The sequence below is a fragment of the Callithrix jacchus genome, chromosome 7 (assembly GCF_049354715.1).
Source record: "Callithrix jacchus isolate 240 chromosome 7, calJac240_pri, whole genome shotgun sequence".
NCBI lineage: Eukaryota > Metazoa > Chordata > Mammalia > Primates > Cebidae > Callithrix > Callithrix jacchus.
Window position 1 is genome coordinate 11,903,451 of NC_133508.1, and position 25,000 is coordinate 11,928,450.

The following is a 25,000-nucleotide window of genomic DNA, read 5'->3' on the forward strand; positions in this document are numbered from 1 at the left end:
TTCAATTACGTGGTCACTTTCAAAATAGGTGTAATGTGATACTGAGAAAAATGTATGTTCTGTGAACCTGGGGTGAAGAATTCTACAAATATTCACTGAGTTTACTTGTTCCAGTTCTGAGTTCTAATCATAGATGTCCCTGTTTTTCTATCTCGTTGATCCATCGAATATTAACGATGTGGTGTCAAAGTCTCCCACTATTATTGTGCAGGACTCAAAGTCTCTTGTCTTATGTATCTGGGTATTCCTATATTGAGTGCATATATATTTATGATCATTGACTCCTGTTGTTGCATTGATCCTTTTACCATTATGTAATGTCCTTCTTTGTTTCTTTTAGTCTTTGTTACTATTAATGTGTATTTTGTCAGAGATGAAAGTTACAACTCCTGTTTTGTTTTGTTTTTTTCCTCTCCATTTTATTGGTAAGTCTTCCACCAATCCTCTGTTTTGAGTCTTTGTGTGTCCTTGCTTATGAGATGGATCTGGATACAGTGCACTGATGGGTTTTGACGTTTTATTCAATTTGCCTGTCTGTGTCTTTGATTGGGGCATTTAATCCATTTAAATTTAGGATTAATATTGATATTTGTGAGTTTAATATTGTCTTGTAATGCTAGCTGGCAATTTTTCCCATTATTTAATATAGATTCTTCATTATGGAGATACTCTTTACCTTTTGGTATGCTTTTGGGATGACTGATACTGGTTGTTTCTGTATGTAATGCTTCTTTAAGAAGCTTTTGTAAAGCAGGCCTGGTGGTGATGAAATCTCTGAGTGCTTGCTTATTTGTGAAAAATTTTATTTTTCCTTCATTTATGAACCTTAGTTTGGCTGGATATGAGATTCTAGGTTGAAAATTCTTTTCTTTGAGGTTACTCAATATTGACCCCCCCTCTCTTCTAGTTTGTAAGGTTTCTACTGAGAGATCTGCTGTGGGTCTGATAGGCTTCCCTTTATGGGTAGCCTGACCTTTCTCTCTAGTTGCCCTTAGAATTTTCTCTTTTATTTCAACTCTTGTGAATCTAATGATTATGTGTCTTGGGGTTGCTCTACTTGAGGAATATCTTTGTGGTGTTCTCTATATTACCTGGAGTTGAGTATTGTCCTGCCTTACTAGGTTAGGAAAGTTTTCCTGAATAATATCCTGAAGAGTATTTTCCAGCTTGGATTCATTCTCTTCATGACATTCAGGCACACCTATCAAACGTAAACTAGGTCTTTTCACATAGTCCCATATTTCTTGGAGACTTTGCTCATTCCATTTAACTCTTTTTTTCTCTAGTCTTGCCTTCTTGTTTTATTTCATTGAGATGATCTTCAAACTCTGATATCCTTTCTTCTGCTTGGTCAATTTGGCTACTGAAACTTGTGTATGCTTCACAATGTTCTCATGTTGTATTTTTCAGCTCCATCAATTCATTTATGTTCCTCTCTAAGCTGTTTATTCTCTTAGCATTTTGTCAGACCTTTTTTCAACGTCCTTAGTTTCTTTGCATTGGGTTAGAAAATGTTCTTTTAGCTCAGAGGAGTTTCTTATTTCCCACCTTCTGAAGCCTGTTTCTGTCAATTCATCAGACTCATTCTCCATCCAGCCTTGATCCCTTGCTGGTGAGGAGTTGTGATCCCTTTGAGGTGGAGAGGCATTCTGGTTTTGGGTGTTTTCATCCTTTTTGCGCTGGTTTCTTTCCATCTTTGTGGATTTATTTACCTGTGGTCTTTGTAGTTGGTGACTTTCAGATGGGGTCTCTGAAAGTCACCAACTACAAAGACCACAGGTAAATAAATCCTGTGGATATCCAGTTTGTTGATGATGAAGTTATTTCTGTTTCTTAGTTTTCCTTCTAACAGGCCCCTCTGCTGTAGGACTGCTGAGGTCCACTCCAGACCCTGCTTGCCTGGGGATTCCCTGCAGCAGCTGCAGAACAGTAAGGGTTGCTGCCAGTTTCTTCTGCTGCTATCTTTGTCCCAGAAGGATACCTGCCAGATGTCAGTCTGAGCTCTCTTTTATCAGGTGACTCTTTGGATATATGGGGGTCGGAGAGCTGCTTGAGGAGACAGTCTGTCCTTTATAAAAGCTTAAGTGCTGAGCTGTGAGCTCCATTGTTCCATTAAGAGTTGCTGGGCAGGTACATTTAAGTCTGCTGCAGCAGAACTCATAATCGCCTTTTTTCCCCCAGGTGCTGTCTCCTGGGATGGTAGGGCTTTATTTGTAAGTTTGTTGTGCTGCTGCCTTTTTTCAGGTCTGTCGTGCCCAGTGAGGAGGCAGCCTAGTCACAGTCTGCCACAGAGGCATTGCTGATCTGCTGTGGGCTCTGCCCAGCTGCCATGTGAATTTCCCTGCAGTCCTGTTTATAGGGGTATAGTTAGAACTGCCTCAGCAATGGCAAGCTGCCTCTGTAATGGCAGATGCCCCTCCCCCACAGAGCTAGACTGTGCCAGGTTCAGCTGTGCTTGCTGTGAAACTCACAATCCAGAGTGTTTCAGATTGCTGGTCTTTGTGGGGGGTGGGATCGGCTGAGCCTGATGACCTCGCTCCCTGCCTCCAACCCTTTTTTTTTTAGTTGAATGGGTGACTCTCCCAGGTGTTCCTGGCACCGGGATTTGTGTGATTTCTTGTGCAGAGCTGCACCAGCTGAAACAGCCACACTGGGGGCTCGTGGCGCTTTTTCACCCAGGAATCTCCTGGCCTGCCTCTGTTTCAGTCCCCTTTTGTTTCAGTTGAACGGGCGACTCTGTCTCCCAGGTGTTCCAGTTACCGGTTCAAAAGGTACCTGGATTTGTGTGAGATTTTGTACAAAGACCCACTGCACTGGCTGTGCTGGACACTTGTGGCACTTTTCCACTTGGGAATCTCCTGGCCTGGCTCCCTGTTTCGGTCCCCTTTTTTCAGGTGAATGGGCGACTCTGTCTCCCAGGTGTTTCCTGTCACCTGTTGAAAAGGTGCCCAGATCTGTGTGATTTCCTGTGCAGAGACCCACTGCGCCAGCTCAAACAGCCGTGCTGGAGATTCTTGGCACTTTTTCACCCTGGAATCTCCTGGCCTGGCTCCCTGTTTCAGTCCCCTTTTTTCAGGTGAATGGGCGACTCTGTCTCCCAGGTGTTTCCCGTCACCTGTTGAAAAGGTGCCCAGATCTGTGTGATTTCCTGTGCAGAGACCCACTGCGCCAGCTCAAACAGCCGTGCTGGAGATTCTTGGCACTTTTTCACCCTGGAATCTCCTGGCCTGGCTCCCTGTTTCGGTCCCCTTTTTTCAGGTGAATGGGCGACTCTGTCTCCCAGGTGTTTCCCGTCACCTGTTGAAAAGGTGCCCAGATCTGTGTGATTTCCTGTGCAGAGACCCACTGCGCCAGCTCAAACAGCCGTGCTGGAGATTCTTGGCACTTTTTCACCCTGGAATCTCCTGGCCTGGCTCCCTGTTTCAGTCCCCTTTTTATCAATTGAACGGGCGACTCTGTCAACCAGGCACTGCAGTCGCCAGCTGAAATGGCACCTGGACCCGTGTGAGTTTTTTGTGCGGCGACCTGCCATGCCAGCCAAAACAGCTGTGCTGGCGACCCAGGGTGCTCCTCCACCCAGGAATCTCCTGGTTTGTGAGCAATAAAAATCCATCTGGAAATGCAGTGTCCACTTACCCTCTGTGCTCTTGCTGGGAGCTGCAATCCAGAGCTGCTCCTAATCAGCCATCTTGGATCCCTCCTCAGGACCATTTCTATATTACAATATAATCCAGATTTAACATACACAATTTTGGCTGGGTGCTGTGGCTTACCCTTACAATCCCAGCACTTTTGAGAGGCTGAGGCGGGTGGATCACCTGAGGTCAGGAGTTCAAGACCAGCCTAGCCAACATGGCAAAAACCTGTCACTACTGAAAATACAAAAATTAGCTGGGCATGGTGGCAGGGGCCTGTAATCCCAGCTACTCAGGAGGCTGAGGTGGCAGAATCATTTAAATCTGCGAGGCAGGAGTTGCATGAGCCGAGATCATGCCACACTGCATTCCAGCTAGGGTGACAAAGCGAGACTCCATCTAAAAAAAAAAAATTTGTCAAAGAAAGAAAAAAACATTTAAGCTTTTAATCTTCCTCTTGCTCCTGCTCATTCTCCAAGTAATTGTGGGGTATGGGGTGCAGGGGGCAGGGGTTTTGAGGGGACCATGGAAAGTAGAACACAGAACACCTGAGGGGCCCACAGAGACCCACCAGAGGCTCCGTCACTTCTGAGCCTGGCAGAGCTCCTGCCTGTAGAGACCCTCAGTAATTGGGGGATGCAGCAAGAGCAGAGGCACCCAGGCTATCCCTGCACTTTCACAGGAGCTGCCTCATTGACTCCTCAGAGCTGGGGCAACCAGCACTCCTATTACCCCTTAGTTAGAGGAAGAACCAGGTCACAGAGACTCTGAGAAACTTTCTCCAGGTTCCCATGGGACCAGAATTGACATCTAGACAAGGATAAGAGCCAAGCTCCACTCATCACCTATTTCTGCACAGCCCTCCTGCTGAGCATATTTACATTTTTAATGGCTGCAAAAGTGAGAAAATGGTATTTCATGACACCTGAAAACTACACATCCAACTGTGGGTTCAAGACTGTGTCTGTAATGAAGTACCTGGGGAGGCAATGGCACGTGCTCACCTGAGCATGGTTTAGGCTGCAGCTGTGCTTACCCAGCAGAGGTGGGTTTGGTGAGAAGAGAGTTTGGCCCATGAAGCTGGGGGTTTTACTCCCAGCCAAGGCCAGATGCTGTGGCTCTGGAGACTACCCCCACACTGCACTTGCTTCTGAAGCCCCTTCCCCATGCCACATGCCCAGCCATAGCATGGGAGCCTTTAACCTCCATGGCAGCCCTTCCTCCCCTCCCACCCCTCAAAACCAAGGCAGCTTGCCTCTTCTCACCTCTCCGCCCTCTTCTCTCCTAGTGCACAGCAGCAAACACCTGGTCAGGAAGTTCCGCGGGCACCTGCGCACCAAGATAGAGTCCGGGGAAGGGACGGTCCCCGTGCGTGGTTCCAGTGCAGTGCAGACCTGGGACGGCATCCTGCTGGGGGAGCAGCTGGTTACCATGTCCTGCACTGACAAGATCGCCAGGTGAGGCCCACAGCTTCCTCTCGCAGATGTCAGCTGCAGCTGGTGGGGAGCGCTAAGCCCCCGGCTCCCTGAGTCCCACTTCTGGCAAGGTCAGAGATGGAGGGCGCATGTGGTCAGGGCCCTGTGCCTGAGCCGTGGACTCTACAGCCATTCCACGTATTCAGTCCCACACCCTGAGCCCAAGGTGCCCCAAGTGAGCAAGGCCTGGCCACCCCAGGCTGCCATTACAGAGGCAAACAGCCCTGGCCTGAGGCTGCCAGCCAGTCAGGGTGGCCGAAGGCCAACAAAAAGCCAGGGCTTCCCTTCCCAGCTGCATTTTCCACCAAAACCTAACTTAACATCCCAGGATGGCCACAGGCCTTCATGTCAGCCGCATGGAACACTCCCCCACCACCCGAGACATTGTCTTCTTGGAAGGAGTTTTCAGAGCCTCTGGAGGTCTCAGCATGAGCTGCCTTAGCCAAGCTCTGTGCAGAGGAGCAGGGAAGTGTAGAACGGGCACCCACCTCCCTCCCAGCTCCTCCAGTCCCTGCCACGCCCCGAGCTCCCAAACCCCTCTGCCTGAGATCTGCCTCTACCTTGGTCTGATGCCCCAAGACCTCCCCCACATTGGTGTGATACCCTGAGAGTGCCATTCCCACTGCAGGGCATTTCTGTCACATTGGTCTGGAAAATAGGGGTGGTGTGGGGCCAGCACGAGTTTCCCTGAAAGAGCTGTGAACTTCCCCTGAGCCTGATAAAAAACCTAATTACAATGTTGTCACGGAAGTCTGGGTTAAAAGTGACTCCAAACACCCTCTGAACACGCTGGTTGTCCAGTTACTTTGTCATCTGCAAATGGGGTGAAAGCAGTAAATTCCATGCAAACGGGGGTCTCTGGGCCTGTGCCATCCCCAACTCCTAACTAGTCTGAGGCCCCTGAGACCCTCTGTAAGGACGTTTCTGTGGTTAAACCAGGCAGGAGGTGCACAGGGTGGTCCCCAGAATGTGAAGAAAGGAGGCTGAGGAGGGGGGAGGAGTAGGAAGCCTGAGGCCCATGGAGGGCATGGAGCCTTTTGTGCCCATGGGGCCCTGGGCTCCTGACCACCCAGCAGGATCTGGGGAGAGAAAGGAGAGGGTAGGCACAGCTGGCCCCTGTAACCCTCGTCAAAACACAGCTATCCCGGGTTCCCCAACAGATGGGTGCCCCATGAGGGCAGTCTGTGTGTGACTCCAGTGCCCAGGCAGGAAAGGCACTTCCCATGTGCCCAGCAGATCACAGAACAACTGTTCTATCCTAAGCCTGAGCACTGGGCCCTGGCCTGGCCTGAAAACCCAAGGGGCTGGAGGTCGCAGAGGTGACATAAGGGGGCACAGAGCGCAGGAGGAGAGGGGAGACCTGAGCCGCACTTGTGCCCTGCCCCCGCCATACCTGCCCCAGCCCCCACAGATGCTGCAGACCCCACAGGCCCCTACAGCTCTGCCCCCCACCCCAACCCCTGGATCCATACCAAGTGGCTTTGGGGGCTGCAGACAGATGGAACCCCAGCCCCTGAGAGCAGTGGTTCCATTTCCTCATGGAAATCATGGGAGGGCTGTGGGAAAATGGTGCCCGTTCCAGGCTCTAGGCACTCCTGGCCAGGGAGCCACAGGGTCGGCTAATGACAGTGGGACCAAAGCCGTAGTTTCTGCATCAAAGGGAACAGGCCACTGTCGACAAATAGCTCATTTTTCAGGAGAAGATGTATTCCTCCTCCTTGTTCTCATCTCTGCATGACTGGGAAAAGCAGTCATTTTCACCTCAACTGAAATTCTCTTGGTACCCTAAAATAGCATTGGGTTTCTAAATTCACTCTGTGAGGCCCCAGAAAAACGAAGTAAATTAACACTACAGAATTGAAACTCTGCTGTCCCTGGGATCTTAACCATCCAGACAATGGACTAAACACGGTAAAAAACCCAAGCAATGCTGGCAGGTCTGGGCGCTCAGCGGCCACCCAAGGGGCAGGGTTTCCTAACAAAATCTCCTTGAAAAACAAATGTCCACACTGTTTTGCAGCCAGGGGTTTTCAGTGTCCGGGATTTGGGGGCGATTCGGGACTCCTTTTGAAAAGAGAATAAAAGTTTGTGGAAATTGTCACACCTGTGGCTCTGAGCAGCTGGAATGAGAACTCCCAAATTTGTCCAGGAATTAATCCTAAGTACCCAAAGGATAGAAAGGAGTGTGTCCGTTCTCTTCATTCATGAGTGCTTCACCCCCAAGTCTGGGGACAGGACAGGGGAACAGTGGAAGCGGGGAGGTGCCTGGGAGTAGGGGCGTGGGCAGGGCTTGAAATGCGTCCAGCTCTTGGCCCAGCACCTCGATGCCAATCCCACCTTCTGGTTCTGTGGCAGGTTCTCTCCTGTCTTAGAATTTTGCTTCCCCCGTCCCATCATTTCTCCCTTCTTCTCTAGCTCTCAGCCTCTTTTCTGTGTCTCTCTCCTGCTGTCTCTTTATCTCTGTCCTGGTCTCTGTTTCTCTGCCTCTATCTTTGTCTCTTCATCTCTGTCTTTGTCTCTCTCTGTCTTTCCCTTTCCATCTCATCCTCCTCCCTGGCTGTGCACATCTCATCTCTTCATCTCTGCCCCACTCACCTGAGGAGCTCCTTGTGCCCGTCCTTCCATGCTGACACCTTTCCCTCCTCGGGTCCTGCCCCTGCGCCGTTCCCTGAATGGAGACTGCAGGAGTTCCAATCCAGGTATCATCTTCTTCTGCATCTGAGCTCTGGCCTCCAACGGCTCGCCAGTGCTGCTCGGTTGCAGGGTGCATACCACGGCAAGGTGCATTCAGTGGCCCTTGATGGTCCTCAGGGGCCGAGTCAATGGCCCTTGCTGGTGAGCAGGAGGGGGAGGAGGGGCGACAGTGGCCCCGATGATGACAGAAGTAGTACCACCACTCAGAGCCTCTCCTCTGGGCCAGGCACAAGCAGCATCATCGGGACACAGCCTTTGGCATGAAGGTACCTGTGGATCTGCCAAAATCAGACCAAGCGTAAGACAAGCGTGTCAGTGCTAAGGCAGGAGCTGTTTCAGAATGGAGCCACACTGAACCATTTCTGAGTGGAAGCATATGTTATACTAACAATTCCAAACCATAAGCATCTGGACCGTGCATTATTTATACAGAGAGACCATCTGATAATGTATGTGTTCATCTGTTTTCTATCCTGTACAAAAACAAAAACCTACAGCTTAAATAACATTCAGCATAAAGGACCCTCATTCACAAAGAGACATGAAATATTTTAAGTCAGGGAGTTAATGGCAGTCAATGGAAGTCTCACTCTGTGGAGAGTGTGAGTCTGAGGACGCACAGGCAGAAGTTGCCATCTGTGAAGTGGTGGGAGGATGCACTTGGCTGCGGAAATGACCTCACATGAGTCACTCTGCTCAGCACAGGAGCCAGCCACATCCTGAGGGCCACAATGAGATGTGCAGGCAGTTGCGAAAATAGGTTGTCAGAGGGGATCCAAGAGGGCCAAGTAGGAGCAGCTCTGGATTGCAGCTCCCAGCAAGCGTGCAGAGGGTGAGTGGTTACCACATTTACAAACGGATTTTTATTGCCCACTAACCAGAAGATTCCCGGGTGGAGGAGCACCACAGGTCTCCAGCGTGGCTATTTCAGCTGGCATGACAGCTCTACACTCAGAAAATTCACACAGTTCCAGGCGCCATTTCAGCTGGTGATGGGAGGGCCAGGAAGACAGAGTCACTCATTTAACTGATAAAAAGGGTACTGATATAGGGAGCCAGGCCAGGAGATTCCCGGGCAGAAAAGCACAGATGGCACAGTGGTTCTCCGCACAAAATCTCACACAAATCCGGGTGCCTTTTCAACTGGCGACTGGAACGCCCAGGAGAGTAGCCCATTCAACTGAAAAAAAGAGGACTGAAACAGGGAGCCAGGCCAGGAGATTCCTGGGCAAAAAAGCACCACGAGCCCCCAGCACAACTATTTCAGCCACCACAGCAGGTCTTTGCACAAGAACTCACACAAATCCAGGCGCCATTTCCAAGGTAGTCCACCACTACCGAGGTGATCCGCCACTACAGAGACAGTCTGCTATTGCCAAGGCAATCTGTCATTACAGAGGCAGGTCGCCATTGCTGGAGCAGTTCTAACTATACCCCTATAAGCAGGACTGCAGGGAAGTTCACACAGCAACTGGGCAGAGCCCACAGCAGATCAGCAATGCCTCTGCTAGCAGACTGTGACTAGGCTGTCTCCTCACTGGGCAGGACATCCTTGAAAAAAGGCAGCAGCATGACAAACTTGTAAATAAAGCCCTAACTTCCCAGGACAGAGCACCTGGGGAAAAAAAGGTGGTTATGAGTTCTGCTACAGCAGACTTAAACGTACATGCCCAGCAGCTCTGAATGTAAACAAAGAACCCTGAAAAACGGTCTGACGAAATGCTAACGAGAATAGACAGCTTAGAGAGGAACATAAATGAATTGATGGAGCTGAAAAACACAAGAACATCACGAAGCATACACAAGTTTCAGTAGCCGAAGTGACCAAGAAGAAGAAACGATATCAGAGTTTGAAGATCATCTCAATGAAATAAAATGAGAAGGCAAGACTAGAGAAAAAAGAGTTAAATGGAATGAGCAAAGTCTCCAAGAAATATGGTACTATGTGAAAAGACCTAGTTTACATTTGATAGGTGTACCTGAATGTCATGAAGAGAATGAACCCAAGCTGGAAAATATTCTTCAGGATATTATTCAGGAAAACTTTCCTAACCTAGTAAGGCAGGACAATACTCAATGCCAGGTAATACAGAGACCACCACAAAGATATTCCTCAAGTAGAGCAACCCCAAGACACATAATCATTAGATTCACCAGGGTTGAAATAAAGGAGAAAACTCTAAGGGCAGCTAGAGAGAAAGGTCAGGTTACCCATAAAGGGAAGCCTATCAGACTCACAGCAGATCTCTCAGCAGAAACCTTACAAACTAGAAGAGAGTGGGGGTCAATATTCAGTATCCTCAAAGAAAATAATTTTCAACCTAGAATCTCATATCCAGCCAAACTAAGGTTCATAAATGAAGGAAAAATAAAATTTTTCACAAACAAGCAAACACTCAGAGATTTCATCACCACCAGGCCTGCTTTACAAGAACTTCTTAAAGAAGCATTACATACAGAAAGAAACAACTGGTATCAGCCATCCCAAAAGCTTACCAAAAGGTAAAGAGTATCTCCATAATGAAGAATCTATATTAAATAATGGGAAAAATTGCCAGCTAGCATTAAAAGACAATATTAAACTCACAAATATCAATATTAATCCTAAATTTAAATGGATTAAATGCCCCAATCAAAGACACAGACAGGCAAATTGAATAAAAAGTCAAAACCCATCAGTACACTGTATCCAGACCATCTCATAAGCAAGGACACACCAAGACTCAAAGGGTTGGTGGAAGACTTACCAATCAAATGGAGAGGAAAACAAAAAACAGGAGTTGTAACTTTCATCTCTGACAAAATAGACTTTAGTAACAAAGACTAAAAAAAAAAACAAAGACATTACATAATGGTAAAAGGATCAATGCAACAACAGGAGTCAATGATCATAAATATATATGCACTCAATATAGGAATACCCAGATACATAAGACAAGAGACTTTGAGTCCTGCACAATAATAGCGGGAGACTTTGACACCACATCGTTAATATTCGATGGATCAATGAGATAGAAAATTAACAGGGACATCTGTGATTTGAACTCAGATCTTGGAACAAGTAAACTCAGTGAATATTTATAGAATTCTTCACCCCACGTCCACAGAACATACATTTTTCTCAGTATCACATTACACCTATTTTGAAAGTGACCACATAATTGAAAGTAAATCACTCCTCAGCATTTGCATAGCATTTCACAGACTTAAATGAAATATTGGTTGGCTGTTTGATTGTTATTTTCTTACCTTATTCCTTCCTGTCTCCATTGTTAAGCACAATTTTCAGTATAATAGAGGTTTTTAATACCTATTTTCAGATTGTAATCCAGCCTGGGCAACAGAGCAAGACTCCTGTTCTCTCTCCCCCTTTCTCTTTCTCTCTTAAAATAAAGAAAGAAAGAAAATGAAAACACACCATACCAAAACATATGGGATACAACAAAAGTAGTACTAATGGAGGGGGGGACAACAAAGAGCAAAAGAGACAAAGAAGGACATTACATAATGGTAAAAGGATCAATGCAACAAGAAGAGCTAACCATCCTAAATATATATGCACCCAATAGAGGAGCACCCAGATACATAAAGCAAGTTCTTAATGACTTCCAAAGAGACTTAAGACTCCCACACAATAGTAGTGGGAGACTTTAATGCTCCACTGTCAATATTAGACAGATCAATGAGACAAAAAATTAACAAGGATATCCAGGACTTGAACTCAGACCTGGACCCAGTAAACCTAATAGACACTTACAGAACTCTCCACCCCAAATTCACAGAATATACATTCTTCTCAGCACCACATCACACCTACTCTAGAATTGACTACATAATCAGAAGTAAATTACTTCTCAGCAAATGCAAAAGAACAGATATCATAATAGTCTCTCAGACCACTGTGCAATCAAGTTAGAACTCAGAATTCAGAAACTAATTCAGAACCGCACAGCTTCATGGAAACTGAACAACTGGCTCTTGAATCTTGACTGGATAAACAAATGAAGGCAGATATAAAGATGTTCTTCGAAACCAACGAGAATGAAGACACAACATACCAGAATCTCTGGGACACATTTAAAGCAGTGTCTAGAGGAAAATATATAGCAATAAATGCCCACATGAGAAGCAAGGAAAGATCTAAAATCGACACCCTTGTCATCAAAATTGAAAGAGCTAGAGGAGCAAGATCAAAAAAACTCAAAACCTAGCAGAAGACAAGAAATAACTAACATCAGAGCAGAACAGAAGGAGATAGAGACACAAAAAACCCTTCAAAAAAAATCATCAGTCCAGGAGCTGGTTTTTTGAAATGATCAACAAAATAGACCACTAGCCAGATTAATAAAAAAGAAAATAGAGAATAATCAAATAGATCCAATAAAAAACAATAAAGGGGATATCACCACAGATTCCACAGACATACAAACCACCATCAGAGATTACTACAAACAACTCTATGCACATAAACCAGTAAACCTGGAAGAAATGGATAAATTCCTGGATACTTGCATCCTCCCAAGGCTAAACCAGGAAGAAGTCAAAACTCTGAATAGACCAATAACAAGGGCTGAAGTTGAGGCAGCAATTAATAGCCTACCAACCAAAAAAAGCCCAGGTTCAGATGGGTTCACAGCCAGATTCTACCAGACATACAAAGAGGAACTGGTACCACTCCTCCTGAAGCTATTCCAAACAATCCAAAAAGAGGGAATCCTTCCCAAATCATTTTATGAGACCAACATCATCCTGATACCAAAACCCGGCAGAGACTCAACAAGGAAAGAAAATTTCAAGCCAACATCCATGATGAACATAGACGCAAAAAATCTTCAATAAAATACTGGCAAACCGATTGCAACAGAATATCAAAAAGCTTATCCATCATGATCAAGTAGGCTTTATCCCAGGGATGCAAGGCTGGTTTAACATACGCAAGTCTATAAATTCACCACATAAACAGAACCAAAGACAAAAACCACATGATTATCTCAATAGATGCAAAGAAGGCCTCTGACAAAATTCAACAGCCTTTATTCTAAAACTCTCATAAAACTAGGTATTGATGGAACATATCTCCAAATAATAAAGGCTATTTATGACAAACCCACAGCCAATATCATACTGAATGGACAAAAACTGAAAGCTTTCCCTTTGAAATCTGGCACTAGACAAGGATGCCCTCTCTCACCACTCCTATTCAATATAGTATTGGAAGTTCTAGCCAGAACAATCAGGCAAGATAAAGAAATAAAGGGTATTCAATTAGGAAAGGAGGAAATCAAACTGTTTCTATTTGCAGATGATATGATTGTATATTTAGAAGACCCCATCGTCTCAGCCCAAAATCTCCTGAAACTGATAAGCCACTTCAGCAAAGTCTCAGGATATAAAATCAGTATGCAGAAATCACAAGCATTCCTATACACCAATAACAGACATAAAAAGATCCAAATTAAGAACGAACTGCTATTCACAATTGCTGCGAAGAATAAAATACCTAGGAATACAACTAACAAAGAAAGTAAAGAGCCTCTTCAAGGAGAACTACAAACCACTGCTCAATGAAATAAGAGAGGATACAAATATTCCATGCTTATGGTTAAAAGAATCAATATCATGAAAGTGGTCATACTGCCAAAAGTAATTTACAGATTCAATGCTATCCCCATCAAGCCACCGATGACCTTCACATAACTGGAAAAAAACCACCCTAAACTTCATACGGAACCAAAAGAGAGCTCACTCAGCCAAGCTAATTCTAAGCAAAAAGAACAAAGCTGGAGGGATCATGCTACCTGACTTCAAACTATACTACAAAGCTACAGTAATCAAAACAGCATGGTACTGGTACCAAGACAGAGACCCAGACCAATGGAACAGAACAGAGGCCATGGAGGCAACACCCCACATCTACAGCCATATGATCTTTGACAAACCTGACAAAAACAAGCAATGGGGAAACGATTCCCTGTTTAATAAATGGTGTTGGGAAAACTGGCTAGCCATGTGCAGAAAGCAGAAACTGGACCCCTTCCTGACACCTTACACTAAAATTAACTCCAGATGGATTAAAGATTTAAACATAAGACCTACCACCATAAAAACCCTAGAAGAAAATCTAGGTAAAACCATTCAGGACATAGGCATAGGCAAGGACTGCATGACTAAAACACCAGAAGCATTGGCAACAAAAGCCAGAATAGACAAATGGGACCTAATCAAACTCCAGAGCTTCTGCACACACAAAAAAAACAGTCATTGGCTGGGCGCGGTGGCTCACACCTGTAATCCCAGCACTTTGGGAGGCCAAGGCGGGTGAATCACGAGGTCAAGAGATTGAGACCATCCTGGTCAATATGGTGAAACCCCGTATCTACTAAAAATACAAAAAGTTAGCTGGGCATGGTGGCACATGCCTGTAATCCCAGCTGGAGGCTGAGGCAGGCAAATTTCCTGAACCCAGGAGGCAGAGGTTGCAGTGAGCCGAGATCACACCCTTGGACTCCAGCCTGGGTAACGAGTAAAACTCTGTCTCAAAAAAAAAAAAAAGAAAGAAAGAAACAGTCATTAGAGTGACTCAGCAACCAACAGAATGGGAAAAAATTTTTGCGATCTACCCATCTGACAAAGGGCTAATATCCAGAATCTACAAAGAACTAAAACAGATTTACAAGGAAAAAACAAACAAGCCCATTCAAAAGCGGGCGAAGGATATGAACAGACACTTTACAAAAGAAGACATATATGAGGCCAACAAACATAGGAAAAAATGCTCATCATCACTGGTCATTAGAGAAATGCAAATCAAAACTACATTGAGATACCATCTCACATCAGTTAGAATGGCGATCATTAAAACATCTGGAGACGACATGCTGGAGAGGATGTAGAGAAATACGAACACTTTTACATGACAGTGTGGCAATTCCTCAAGGAACTAGAATTAGAAATTCCATTTGACCCAGCAATCCCATTACTGGGTATATATCATTAAAGGATTATAAATCATTCTCTTATAAGGACACATGCACACGAATGTTCATTGCAGCACTGTTTACAATAGCAAACACCTGGAATCAACCCAAATGCCCATCGATGATAGACTGGACAGGAAAAATGTGGCACATATACACCATGGAATACTATGCAACCATAAAAAACGATGAGTTTGTGTCCTTTGTAGGGAAATGGATGAACCTGGAAACCATCATTCTCAGCAAACTGACACAAGAACAGAAAATCAAACACTGCATGTTCTCACTCATAGGTAGGTGTTGAACGATGAGAACACATGGACACAGGGAGTGGAGCATCACACACTGGGGTCTGTGGAGGGGGGAACCAAGGGAGGGACAGCAGGGGGTGGGGAGTTGGGGAGGAATAACATGGGGAGAAATGCCAGATATAGGTGATGGGGAGGAAGGCAGCAAACTACATTGCCATATATGTACCTCTGCAACAATCTTGCATGTTCTTCACATGTACCCCAAAACCTAAAAAGCAATAAAATATATAGTTAAGAAAAAAGTAGGTTGTCATTATTAAAAACTAAATTACATTAACTTAGAACTAATTAAGTTATAGTACCACAGATATACAGTACTCAAAACTCACCACTTTAAATTATTTTGCTGTTATCTGTGCTCTTGAAATTATTTACATCCCTCGTATATGTGTGGTGGTTCATCACCACCCAAGCTGGCTCAGTGACCTCACACTGGGGCCTTGAAATTGGCCTCAGTGATCGTGCTTACACCATGGAAATTGGGAAGCTACACACGCGTGCTGTTTTTTGTTTGTTTTTTTTTTTTGAGAGCTGATTGTTAGCAGCATACCACTTTTTCGTCTAGAAATAAATGAGAAATAACATGTTTGAGGCTGCTGGGAGTCCACTGTCTCAACAAGGGGGCCCTCATCCTCCTTAGAATCCATCCTTCCCACCCAACTCTGAGCTTCTGCCAGGCAGGGACCCTATCTCATTCCACCTCATTCATTCAGTGTCTGGCACAGTGGGTGTGGGTGTGTGGCAGGCATAGATAGATCGATAGATGGCAGATTGATAGATGGATAGAGATAACAGATAGGTCATATACAGATTATAGATAATAGATGATAGATAATAGATCAATGGTTGATGTAGATAAATAAATGATAGATTAGATAGATGATACAGATCAAAAATGATAGAGATAGAAGAAAAATAGATGATAGATTTTGGATAGATCATATGATTGGTAGATGATAGATTATAGATAGATTAAATGATTCATATCAAGAGATAGGGAGGTAGAAAGGAGCGATTGGAGACTAAGCCACAGCGGGAGGGGACAAGGGCTTTGAACATTGCACATTGGCAACACCTAGGTGGGCTGGCAGGGAGTGTGATGGAGCCTCATTGGCCCAGGCTGGCAAGTGCTGCCTCTGAGTTTCCCTGATGCTGGCTCACTTGGCTGTGACGTCTCCACTGAGACCCATCCTGAGGAGACATCTACACCATGGGAGCCCCAGCGCAGGAAGGGGCTGCCTCCTACTGTCCCCGCCTTTCCATCCACCCAAGGCCCACACACCAGGCGTCTTTACACCCCAACAAGGTACAAAGTGCTGTACATGGTCAGCTTCCAGGAGCTGCTCACTGCACTTGTGAATGAAGGAAACCTACTCTGTTGTCAGAATGGCCACGATGTGAACAAGGAATCATTGCAGCGTGATTGATGACACCGTGAGAACGGGAATGTGAAAAGACTGCTGCCTTCTGATGTGCCACACGACGACTTCATGGAGCTGAAGCACGAGCCTTCTGCCCTCCCACTAACTTCAGCCAGGGCTGCAAAGGTATCCATGCTGCTCATAAATTTTAGGGATGTGCTAAAACCAGTGAAACCTGCGGATTTTCTCTCCTAGAGAGCATGAGTGTCATCCCACACATGTCCGGGAACCTGCGGTCATGTCGGCTTCCTCGTTTCGAAATTTCTCTAGGAAGAGGCGCAGTTCTGTTTGGGCAGCCATGAGAGAAACTTTTGGCTGGCTTTTGATTCCTGACTTTGTGTGGCTTTCATGTAATGAGACTAAATGGATAGAATGGTATATATAATTAAGGCATAGAAAGTGCATCCGTTAGACAAACTGGTAATTCTTTTTGCACTTTCCCTTTGATATCAATGAAAAATGATCTTTCGTATCAAAAGATCTAAACAAACAATGCAGTGACATTACTTCCCACTTACAGATCAAAAGTAATGCATAGGTATCACCTTTCAGATCAATAATAATGCATAATAATATCCTTAGGTAACAGCAGGCATTCTTCTGGGTACAGAACTCCATGAATAACAATAGATTTCATTTCACAATGTCAGTGGTAAGATCATTTTACAGCAAAATATGAAAGTGTGTTATAGAATCCTTGAAGTTTTTACAGTGGTTTAAAATGAGTCATAAAACATTGTGGAGAAAACTCTTTTCACATTTCCTGACACATTACCTGAGTCTCCTCCATCCTCGGAGTGTGGGCTTCTGTCATTCTGTGGCCACAGTTGTTCAGGGCACCGGGGCCTTCGAGAGCACTCAAGTGGATGTGGGCGTGTGGGTGTGAGTGTGGGTAACTGAGGGAATGTGGGTGACTGTGGGCGTGTGGGCGAGCTGTGGGTTTGGGTGTGGGTGTTGGCAAGGCTGTGCGTGTGGGTGAGTGTAGGTGACAGTGTGGGTGTGTGTGGGGTGGGGTGAGCGTGATCATGGGTTGCAGTATGGGTGTGGGTATGGGTGTGACACGGTGACAGCACAAATGTGGTTGTGGGTATCTGTGGGCATGGGTGTTGCTGTGGGTGACGGTGCGGCTATCCCCACTCCTAAGGGCCGAGGGCCTCCCTGGGAGGTAGACCACCCCATGCTGATGGGGTTGCAGTTCTTTTTCATACAGCCTCGGCGTTGCTCTGGGGTCACTGAATGAGTCGCTTGTCTCTGTCCTGCCTAGGAGTCAGTGCCCCGTGGGGCTTTAGAGCCTCATGCCTCCTGAGACCCACACCTAATATTCTCCACCATTCAGACAGATCTGGGGCTATTGCCAGGTCACATGCCCCTCACTGCATCTGAAATACGCTGTGGTCTCTGGGGACCCATGACTGAGCCACAGGAGTATACCTTGAGCCCGTTTGCTGGGCAGGACACTTACCCTGCCTACGTGTGTGCCCAACGCACCGACAGCTCATCAGGCTCCGGATGGCCCCGCAGAGAAAGCTGAGGGCCAGGCTCCTGCTCAGAAGCTGCTCTTACTGGGCCAAGGGATTGTGGCCGTCTTGTCTCCCCCAACAGATCAGGCCCTCCCTGTGATGCCCAGAACTATGTCCTTGCATCTCAGGGCCTCAGCAGACACCACTGATATGATATGTGACCACTTAGAGCCTGCACATGAGTGCTGGGGCCAGGGTGTCCTTGGCCTCTTCTGTGACCTCAGAGGCAGCAAGTGCTCAGAGGACAGGGACTCTGGAGGTGGCACCAGCCACATGCCCCCAGGGGAAGCACAACCCTGTGGATGCCCTTTCAGAGCCCGTGAGTGCTGCCTCGTCCCCAAAACCAGCCCCAAGGAAATGGCCTGATATGCAGCCGGCCCCACAGGGGTCTAGGCTGTGAGAGGACACTCTATAGTCCCAGGTCCCTGAGGCTCCTCAGTCCACTGCAGGCCGTGAGAGGACACCCTAGAGTCCCAGGTCCCTGAGGCTCCTCAGTCCACTGCAGGCCGTGAGAGGACACCCTAGAGTCCCAGGTCCCCGAGGCTCCTCAGTCCACTGGAGGCCGTGAGAGGACACTCTACAGTCCCAGGTCCCCAAGGCTCCTCAGTCCACTGGAGGCCGTGAGAGGACACTCTAGAGTCCCAGGTCCCTGAGGCTCTGCAGTCCACTGGAGGCCGTGAGAGGACACTCTACAGTCCCAGGTCCCTGAGGCTCCTCAGTTTACTGAGCAGCACAGGGCCGCTGCCTGCACATGAGTCCTGGGGCCAGGGACTGATGCGCCCAGGTGTCCTCGGCCTCTTCTGTGACCTCAGAGACAGCAGGTGCTCAGAACACAGGGACTATGGAGGTGGCAGCAGCCACATGCCCCCAGGGGAAACACAACCCTGTGGATGCCCTTTCAGAGCTCTGGCCCCCAGAACTGGGAGAACATCACTGTTTGAAGCCACCCCACTGTGGTTGTCACCACAGCGGCCCTAGGAGGCTGGCACTGGAGGGCAAGAGAAATCACCCAGTCAGTTTTCGGGAAATCAGAGGACACATAAAGTCACAGCAAATTCTATTCCTAGAATCCTACCACCACCACAGCCCTGGGAAGACGGAATGAACTGCAGAAAATGGGTTGTTTCATGGGTCCATGAGGACTGGCCTGCAAAGCCACAAATTAAGGTTGAGGAGCGTCCTGGCAACCAAACCCTGCCCCTGCGTGGGACGAAGGTCGGACACGGCAGACATGACAGTCCCATGCTGAGGGCCCACAGACATAGCCTGTTCCTCCAGCTCCATGGAGTCAGTCTCCACTCTCACTGACAGCCAAACCCCAGGCTCCTGGAAGAATGGGGAAAACCGCAGAGGTGCCTTTAGCTTTTGTCTCAAAGAATCAAATGCTGAGTGGCATATAAAACATCTAAATCTTCTGGAACTAATGTTCCCTCAGATATGGTTTCTAATTTTAAGTACCTGAGCGTGATTATTGATCACAATGTGTCATTAGATAAACAGATTAAAACTTTCTCCATGAAAATGAACTGTAAGAAATTACAGCTGCTCTCTGGGGAGTACGGCACTGGCTGATTTCTGAACTTAAGTTTCAGACTGTGCAGAGCTCTGTCTCCCTCTGCCTAGACAGGGGCTGCTCAGCATTCTCCCACAAGAGCCTCTTGAACCTCCTCCTGGCCACCGGCGGCCACGGAGCAATCCTGATGCCTTCCTCCATGCTATGCTGCTGGACTTCGTTTTTTTTTTGGCTTCACTCTTGTTACCCAGGCTGGAGTGCAATGGCGCGATCTCGGCTCACCGCAACCTCCGCCTCCTGGGTTCGGGCAATTCTCCTGCCTCAGCCTCCTGAGTAGCTGGGATTACAGGCACGCGCCACCATGCCTAGCTAATTTTTTGGATTTTTAGTAGAGACGGGGTTTCACCATGTTGACCAGCATGGTCTCGATCTCTTGACCTCGTGATCCACCCGCCTCGGCCTCCCAAAGTCCTGGGATTACAGGTGTGAGCCACCGCACCCAGCTGGACTTCGTTTTTAAATTTTTGTCAACACCACTGAGGTCAAATGAGTGTTGCTCATGGTTCTAACTTCAAAGTGTAGATCCTTCGTAACATAACTTCTTACTTCCCATCTAGTTTAAAAATGTTTTTACTGATTTTTAAATAATATAGACTGTGTGGTGATTTCATTATAGGTTTTAAGTGACCTTTTTTTTTTTTTTCCAAGATGAAGTCTCGCTCTTGTCGTCCAGGATGGAGTGCAGTGGTGCAATCTCAGCTCACTGTAGCCTCTGCCTCCCAGGTTCAAGCAATTCTCTGCCTTAGCCTCCCGAGTAGCTGGGATTACAGGCATGAGCCACCACACCAGGCTAATTTTTGTATTTTTAGCAGAGACAGGTTTCACCATGTTGGCCAGGCTGGTCTCAAACCCCTGACCTCAAGGGATCTGCCCACCTCAGCCTCCCAAAGTGCTGGGATTACAGGTGTGAGCCACCATACTCGGCCTTAAGTGACATTTTATAACCTCTCTAGTGAGGAAAGCAGTGATCAATTCACGGACACTTATCAAATATAAAAAGTAATAATGAAATCAGCAGCAGCCCCTCTGCCTCCGAGGCTCTTCCCTCCTGCACCAGCACCACTGACCTTGGCCGAGGCTCCCAAGACCAGAGCCTAGTTCCTGGGGGCAGCCGCCCAGATGCTGTGGAGACAGCCAAGGGTGACAAGCTGGCAACAACGTAAGAACTGGGACTCCAATCAGGGGGACAAGAGAAAGCATGAGACCAGCTGAGTGGGGACGTGGGATGCTCAGCAATGACCCAGACAGCATGAACGCCGCAAAGCCAACACAGAGATGCAGAGACGGAGGCGCAGGGCTGAGGCCCCTGAGTCGCCAGGCGTCATCTCACAGCTGCTGTCCTCATAGAAGGAACCAAAGGTCCTTGGGCTGAGTGAAGCCTGTCCTTTGTCCCCAGAATCAAGAGGCCAACCAGAGTAAAGAGCATTCGGACGGCAGAGCCTAGGGTGCACACTGCACTCCTTTCCCTTTGGCCTGACCTGTGTGAGCTCCCGGGGCAGCTGCAGACAGCCCAGAGATGACTCCGGCTGAGCCACAGGCTCTGTTCAGTTGTCTCCTACTGTGAAGCGAACCACCCCAAAACCACGTGGCCCTGAAACAGCAAGCGCCTCGTGTACTCCCAGGCCCTCCCTGCGAGCTCGGAGGTTGCTCACTTCCTCCCCACGTGGTGCCGGCAAGGCAGCCCCCGGGCCGCAGATCAGGTTTACTGGCAGGTCAGCTGCGGTGGGTGAAGGCCCTGGCGCTGCTTCACGGATTCAGGAGTCTGCAGAATGGCAGGCAGCTGAGGCCTGAGGGAGCACCCGGGAGGTCAGGGGACCCATTCTACGTGGCATCACCCCAACCCTTGGGCTGAGATGTCCCAAGCCACAGAAGCTCAAGGCAGGTGGAGGCCCCACTGGGGGTGTCACAGTCACATGGAGGAAGAGCCTGTGGGGTGGGATCACTGAGAGCCTTGCTGGGTTGTCGCCTAGCGTTGTTTCCACCTCTGAACACAACACAGCTGCTGAAGGGACACCCCATCCATCAGCTTCCTCCTACACATCAGGCACCTCCCTCTGCACACCAGACTCGTGCTCAGCAATGCTAGGAGATTTAAACCACAGGTACCCAAGGTCTGGGGCAGGGGCAGCCCAGCAGGAGGCAGCCACGATGCCACTGGACACAAGGCAGGGACCTCAAGAGGGGACAGCATGAGAGCCTCATGTTTTTAGAGCAATCACAAGTATCCCACATGATGTGATGGGCAAGGCTGGCAGGAACCATGAGGGGCAGAGTCTCCACACAGCAGAAGGCGCGGGTCGGGAAGCTATGGCCTCCTGACCCCAAGGGCGTCCCAGCAAGAAAGGCTTGCCTCAGAGGCACAGGTGTGGGATACGTGGTCAGGCAGGCCAGGGCATCATGAACACACCATCCTTTATTTAACCAGTTCCCTGCTAAGACGCACATAGGTGATTTCCAGTTTCTGCTTTGCTGTGCTTTGTCTGCTTTGCAATTAGAAACAGCCCCTTCAGGACTGGCCCCATCCGTACATTAGGGGTTCCATTGAGAATGCAGATGCTGGGTGAATTCCTAGCAGTAATGTTACTGAGTCAAAAGGCTGCTGGCTTCTCTTTTACTTAGGCCCCAGAATAGATCTGAGTTGCCTGGAAATGGGATGAGGCATTCATGCAGAGACGTCTTGGACTTATTACCTGTGTTGCCAAAATGTGGAATGAAGGTGTGAGGTAGGGTTTGGGGGTGAGGTGTGACAGAAGGGAAATGTCACCCCCCAACCAGCCAGAGATTAAATCATTTCCTGTGCTCTTGCAATGCCATTAGAGGTAGGTATTGCTATTGTGACCACAGAACCAACACAGAGATGGTGGTTCTTGAACTGAGCAGCCTCAGAGCCACCTGGAAGCTGCTGCTTAGAATTTGCGCCACCGGGCACCACCCCAGAGTTCATGAGCCAGCATTTCCGGGGTGCAGCCCGGGAATTTACATTTCTATCAAGTTCTCAGGTAATGCTGGGTGGCTAGCCCAGGCACCCCACTTTGAGGACCACTGAGAAGAGAGTTGATAAGAGCAGCAAGAGAGGCCCCTCTGACCAGCATCATGACCTAAATGGTACCTGACTGTTGGCTCCAGAATTTGCCACTTTGCTGCGGAAGTCCTCAACCCTGGCTCACACGAGACTCACATGGGTGGCACCGAGAAAGCTGATGGCCGCACTGACCCTCCAATCACACCAGAACCCTTGAGGGAGCCAGGCTTCAGGAGGTCCTCATAGCTCCCAGACGATCCAGCAGCAGGCCTAAGAGCCACGCCAGGTGGTGGCTGAGGACTTTGCTGCAGGCTTCATGTAACTCTAAAGTTACATCTACACCTTTAGAGTTACATCTCCTCAGAGGGCCACGTCACAGCGGAAAACCAAAGCATCCAAACAGGCAAGGGTGGTCCCTGTTCCCTACCTGATGCTGTCCCTGCCTGACGCCGGCACACCTGCAGGGACAACCTGAGGCATCGTCAACCCACCGCAGACCCGTCTTTCCTTCCACTGTGACCAGGAGACCACAGCCTGGGCTGAGTGAGCAGGTTGCCACTCCTGACTCAAGAATGGCAGCCTTTTTCCAAGATCTCCCCCCACTTATCTGTGGTATTTCAGTGATTGACACACAGATAAAAATACATTTATTTAGGGATTATCTGTATTGAAAACTAGACACGGGGTTTTTTTTCTCTGTCAAGAGTGGGGTAATATCAGCTGTTTGAACAAAAGTAGAGGTATTTTTCTATTCAATCCTGAATGCTGAAAATTCTCCAGCTCATATTCAGAAAGACATTTGGTTTTATTGATTGTGTTAGCTGAATAAGTTTAAACTCTTGATAGCCAGGCAAGGAGAAGGCTGATTTCCTCTTTATTGTCAAGGTTACCAGGTGGGAACCTGACACTGAAGTTCTCTGTCTTCCCAGAGTCCTGTGGCATCACAGACACTCATGTACGTTCCAGAAGTCTTGTTCAAATGACTAGAGGTCAGTGCTCCAATGACCTCTAACACCACAGCGCCTCTTCCAGGAACCCTGATTTTACTTTTTAACTCACGGCTTATTTCAAGAAGGTGCTTTGTTACTGATGGTGGAAACATACCTTTCCCTACTTTAATTTGTAAAACATTTTAAGACTGCACTAACAGTCTGAGAAGTAACAGGCCCACTAGGACCATGTAACCAGAGCCCTGGGCCCCACACGGGGTCCTTTCTGGGGCCTTGTTTTCCGGCATCTCACACCCTAAGGAGGGCCATGCTGCTGAATTTCCCCCCAGCTTTTGGTCTGTCCTCTGGTCTCAGATTCAAGGGAACAAGCCAAATCCCTCAACCACTCCTCAAAAACATTGGCATTGGCTGGGCACGGTGACTCATGCCTATGATCCCAGCACTGTGGGAGGCCAAGGTGAGTGGATTGATTGAGCCCAGGAGTTTGAGACCAGCCTGGGCAACATAGCAAGACTCTGCCTCTATGAAAAAGACAAAATAATTAGGCTGCAGTGAGCTGTGACTGCACCACTTGCACCAGTGTACTCCAGCCCGGATGACAGCATGAGACCCTGTCTAAAAAACAAACCAAAAAAGACTGGGCGCAGTGGCTCACTCTTGTAATCCCAGCACTTAAGGAGGCTGAGGCAGGAGGATCACTTGAATCCAGGAGTTCAAGACCAACCTGGGCAATACAGCAAAACCATGTCTCTATTTAAAAAAAAAAAAAACAAAACATAAAACACCAAAGGAAAATCTGTTACAAAAAGTCTCCTTTCCCACGTTTTGCTGACATGCTCTGACTTATCAGTGAACATCAAAGAAAAAATTGACTCTGAAGAGCCACTGTTGGAGATCCAGGCAGACACGCTGTGGAATGCAGGCTTCTCAGTGGCAGGTGGTCTGTGGCCTTCGTCTCATCCTACCCTTCAGAACTCCTGAGCTCCTCCCTCAGGGAGAACCTCACGTATCCAGGAGCCGGCCCCTCCCTTGCTTTCTGGGAGAAACGCCGTGACTTGTAGAAATGACCACAATATTTTTTTAAATGAAGTTATGCAAATCTGATAGACTGAAGTAAACGTTTCATAAAACCAATGACTGTTTAAATTGTAGGACTAAATTGTTTGTATATAAATATTACCTTTTATATTCCATTTGAGTTTTATGTAGATGAGCACATTACTTTAATGACCTGCATTTGCGGAGGGAGAGCTGCTCCCCGAAATCCCCACCAGCCAGATGGCTGCCTTTTCTTGCATGAGATTAAAAGATGTTTCTCGTTCACAGAGATGATTCTGAGGCAAATTAATATCGCTGGCTAAATTGCCTATGTTTTTGGAATAAAATTTGAAGAGAACTTTTGAAAGCAATTGGTGTCACAGG

The 25,000-nt window shown here is 47.5% G+C and overlaps 1 protein-coding gene and 1 long non-coding RNA gene across 2 annotated transcripts in view; one reads left to right on the forward strand and one right to left on the reverse strand.

Annotated features, from left to right (window-relative positions):
* Positions 1-25,000, forward strand: part of ADARB2 (adenosine deaminase RNA specific B2 (inactive)) — a 468,076-nt gene that overhangs the window by 422,704 nt on the left and 20,372 nt on the right. Inside the window, exon 7 of the mRNA XM_035306764.3 lies at positions 4,924-5,092. Within this exon, the coding sequence (XP_035162655.2) occupies positions 4,924-5,092 (169 nt within the window). The remainder of the gene's footprint in view (positions 1-4,923; positions 5,093-25,000) is intronic.
* On the reverse strand, positions 8,679-15,542 carry LOC128928297 (uncharacterized). The gene is made up of 3 exons (XR_008473151.2): positions 15,422-15,542; positions 15,259-15,300; positions 8,679-11,187 (listed from the first exon to the last, which is right to left on the reverse strand). It is a non-coding gene; the product is annotated as an uncharacterized LOC128928297 (long non-coding RNA).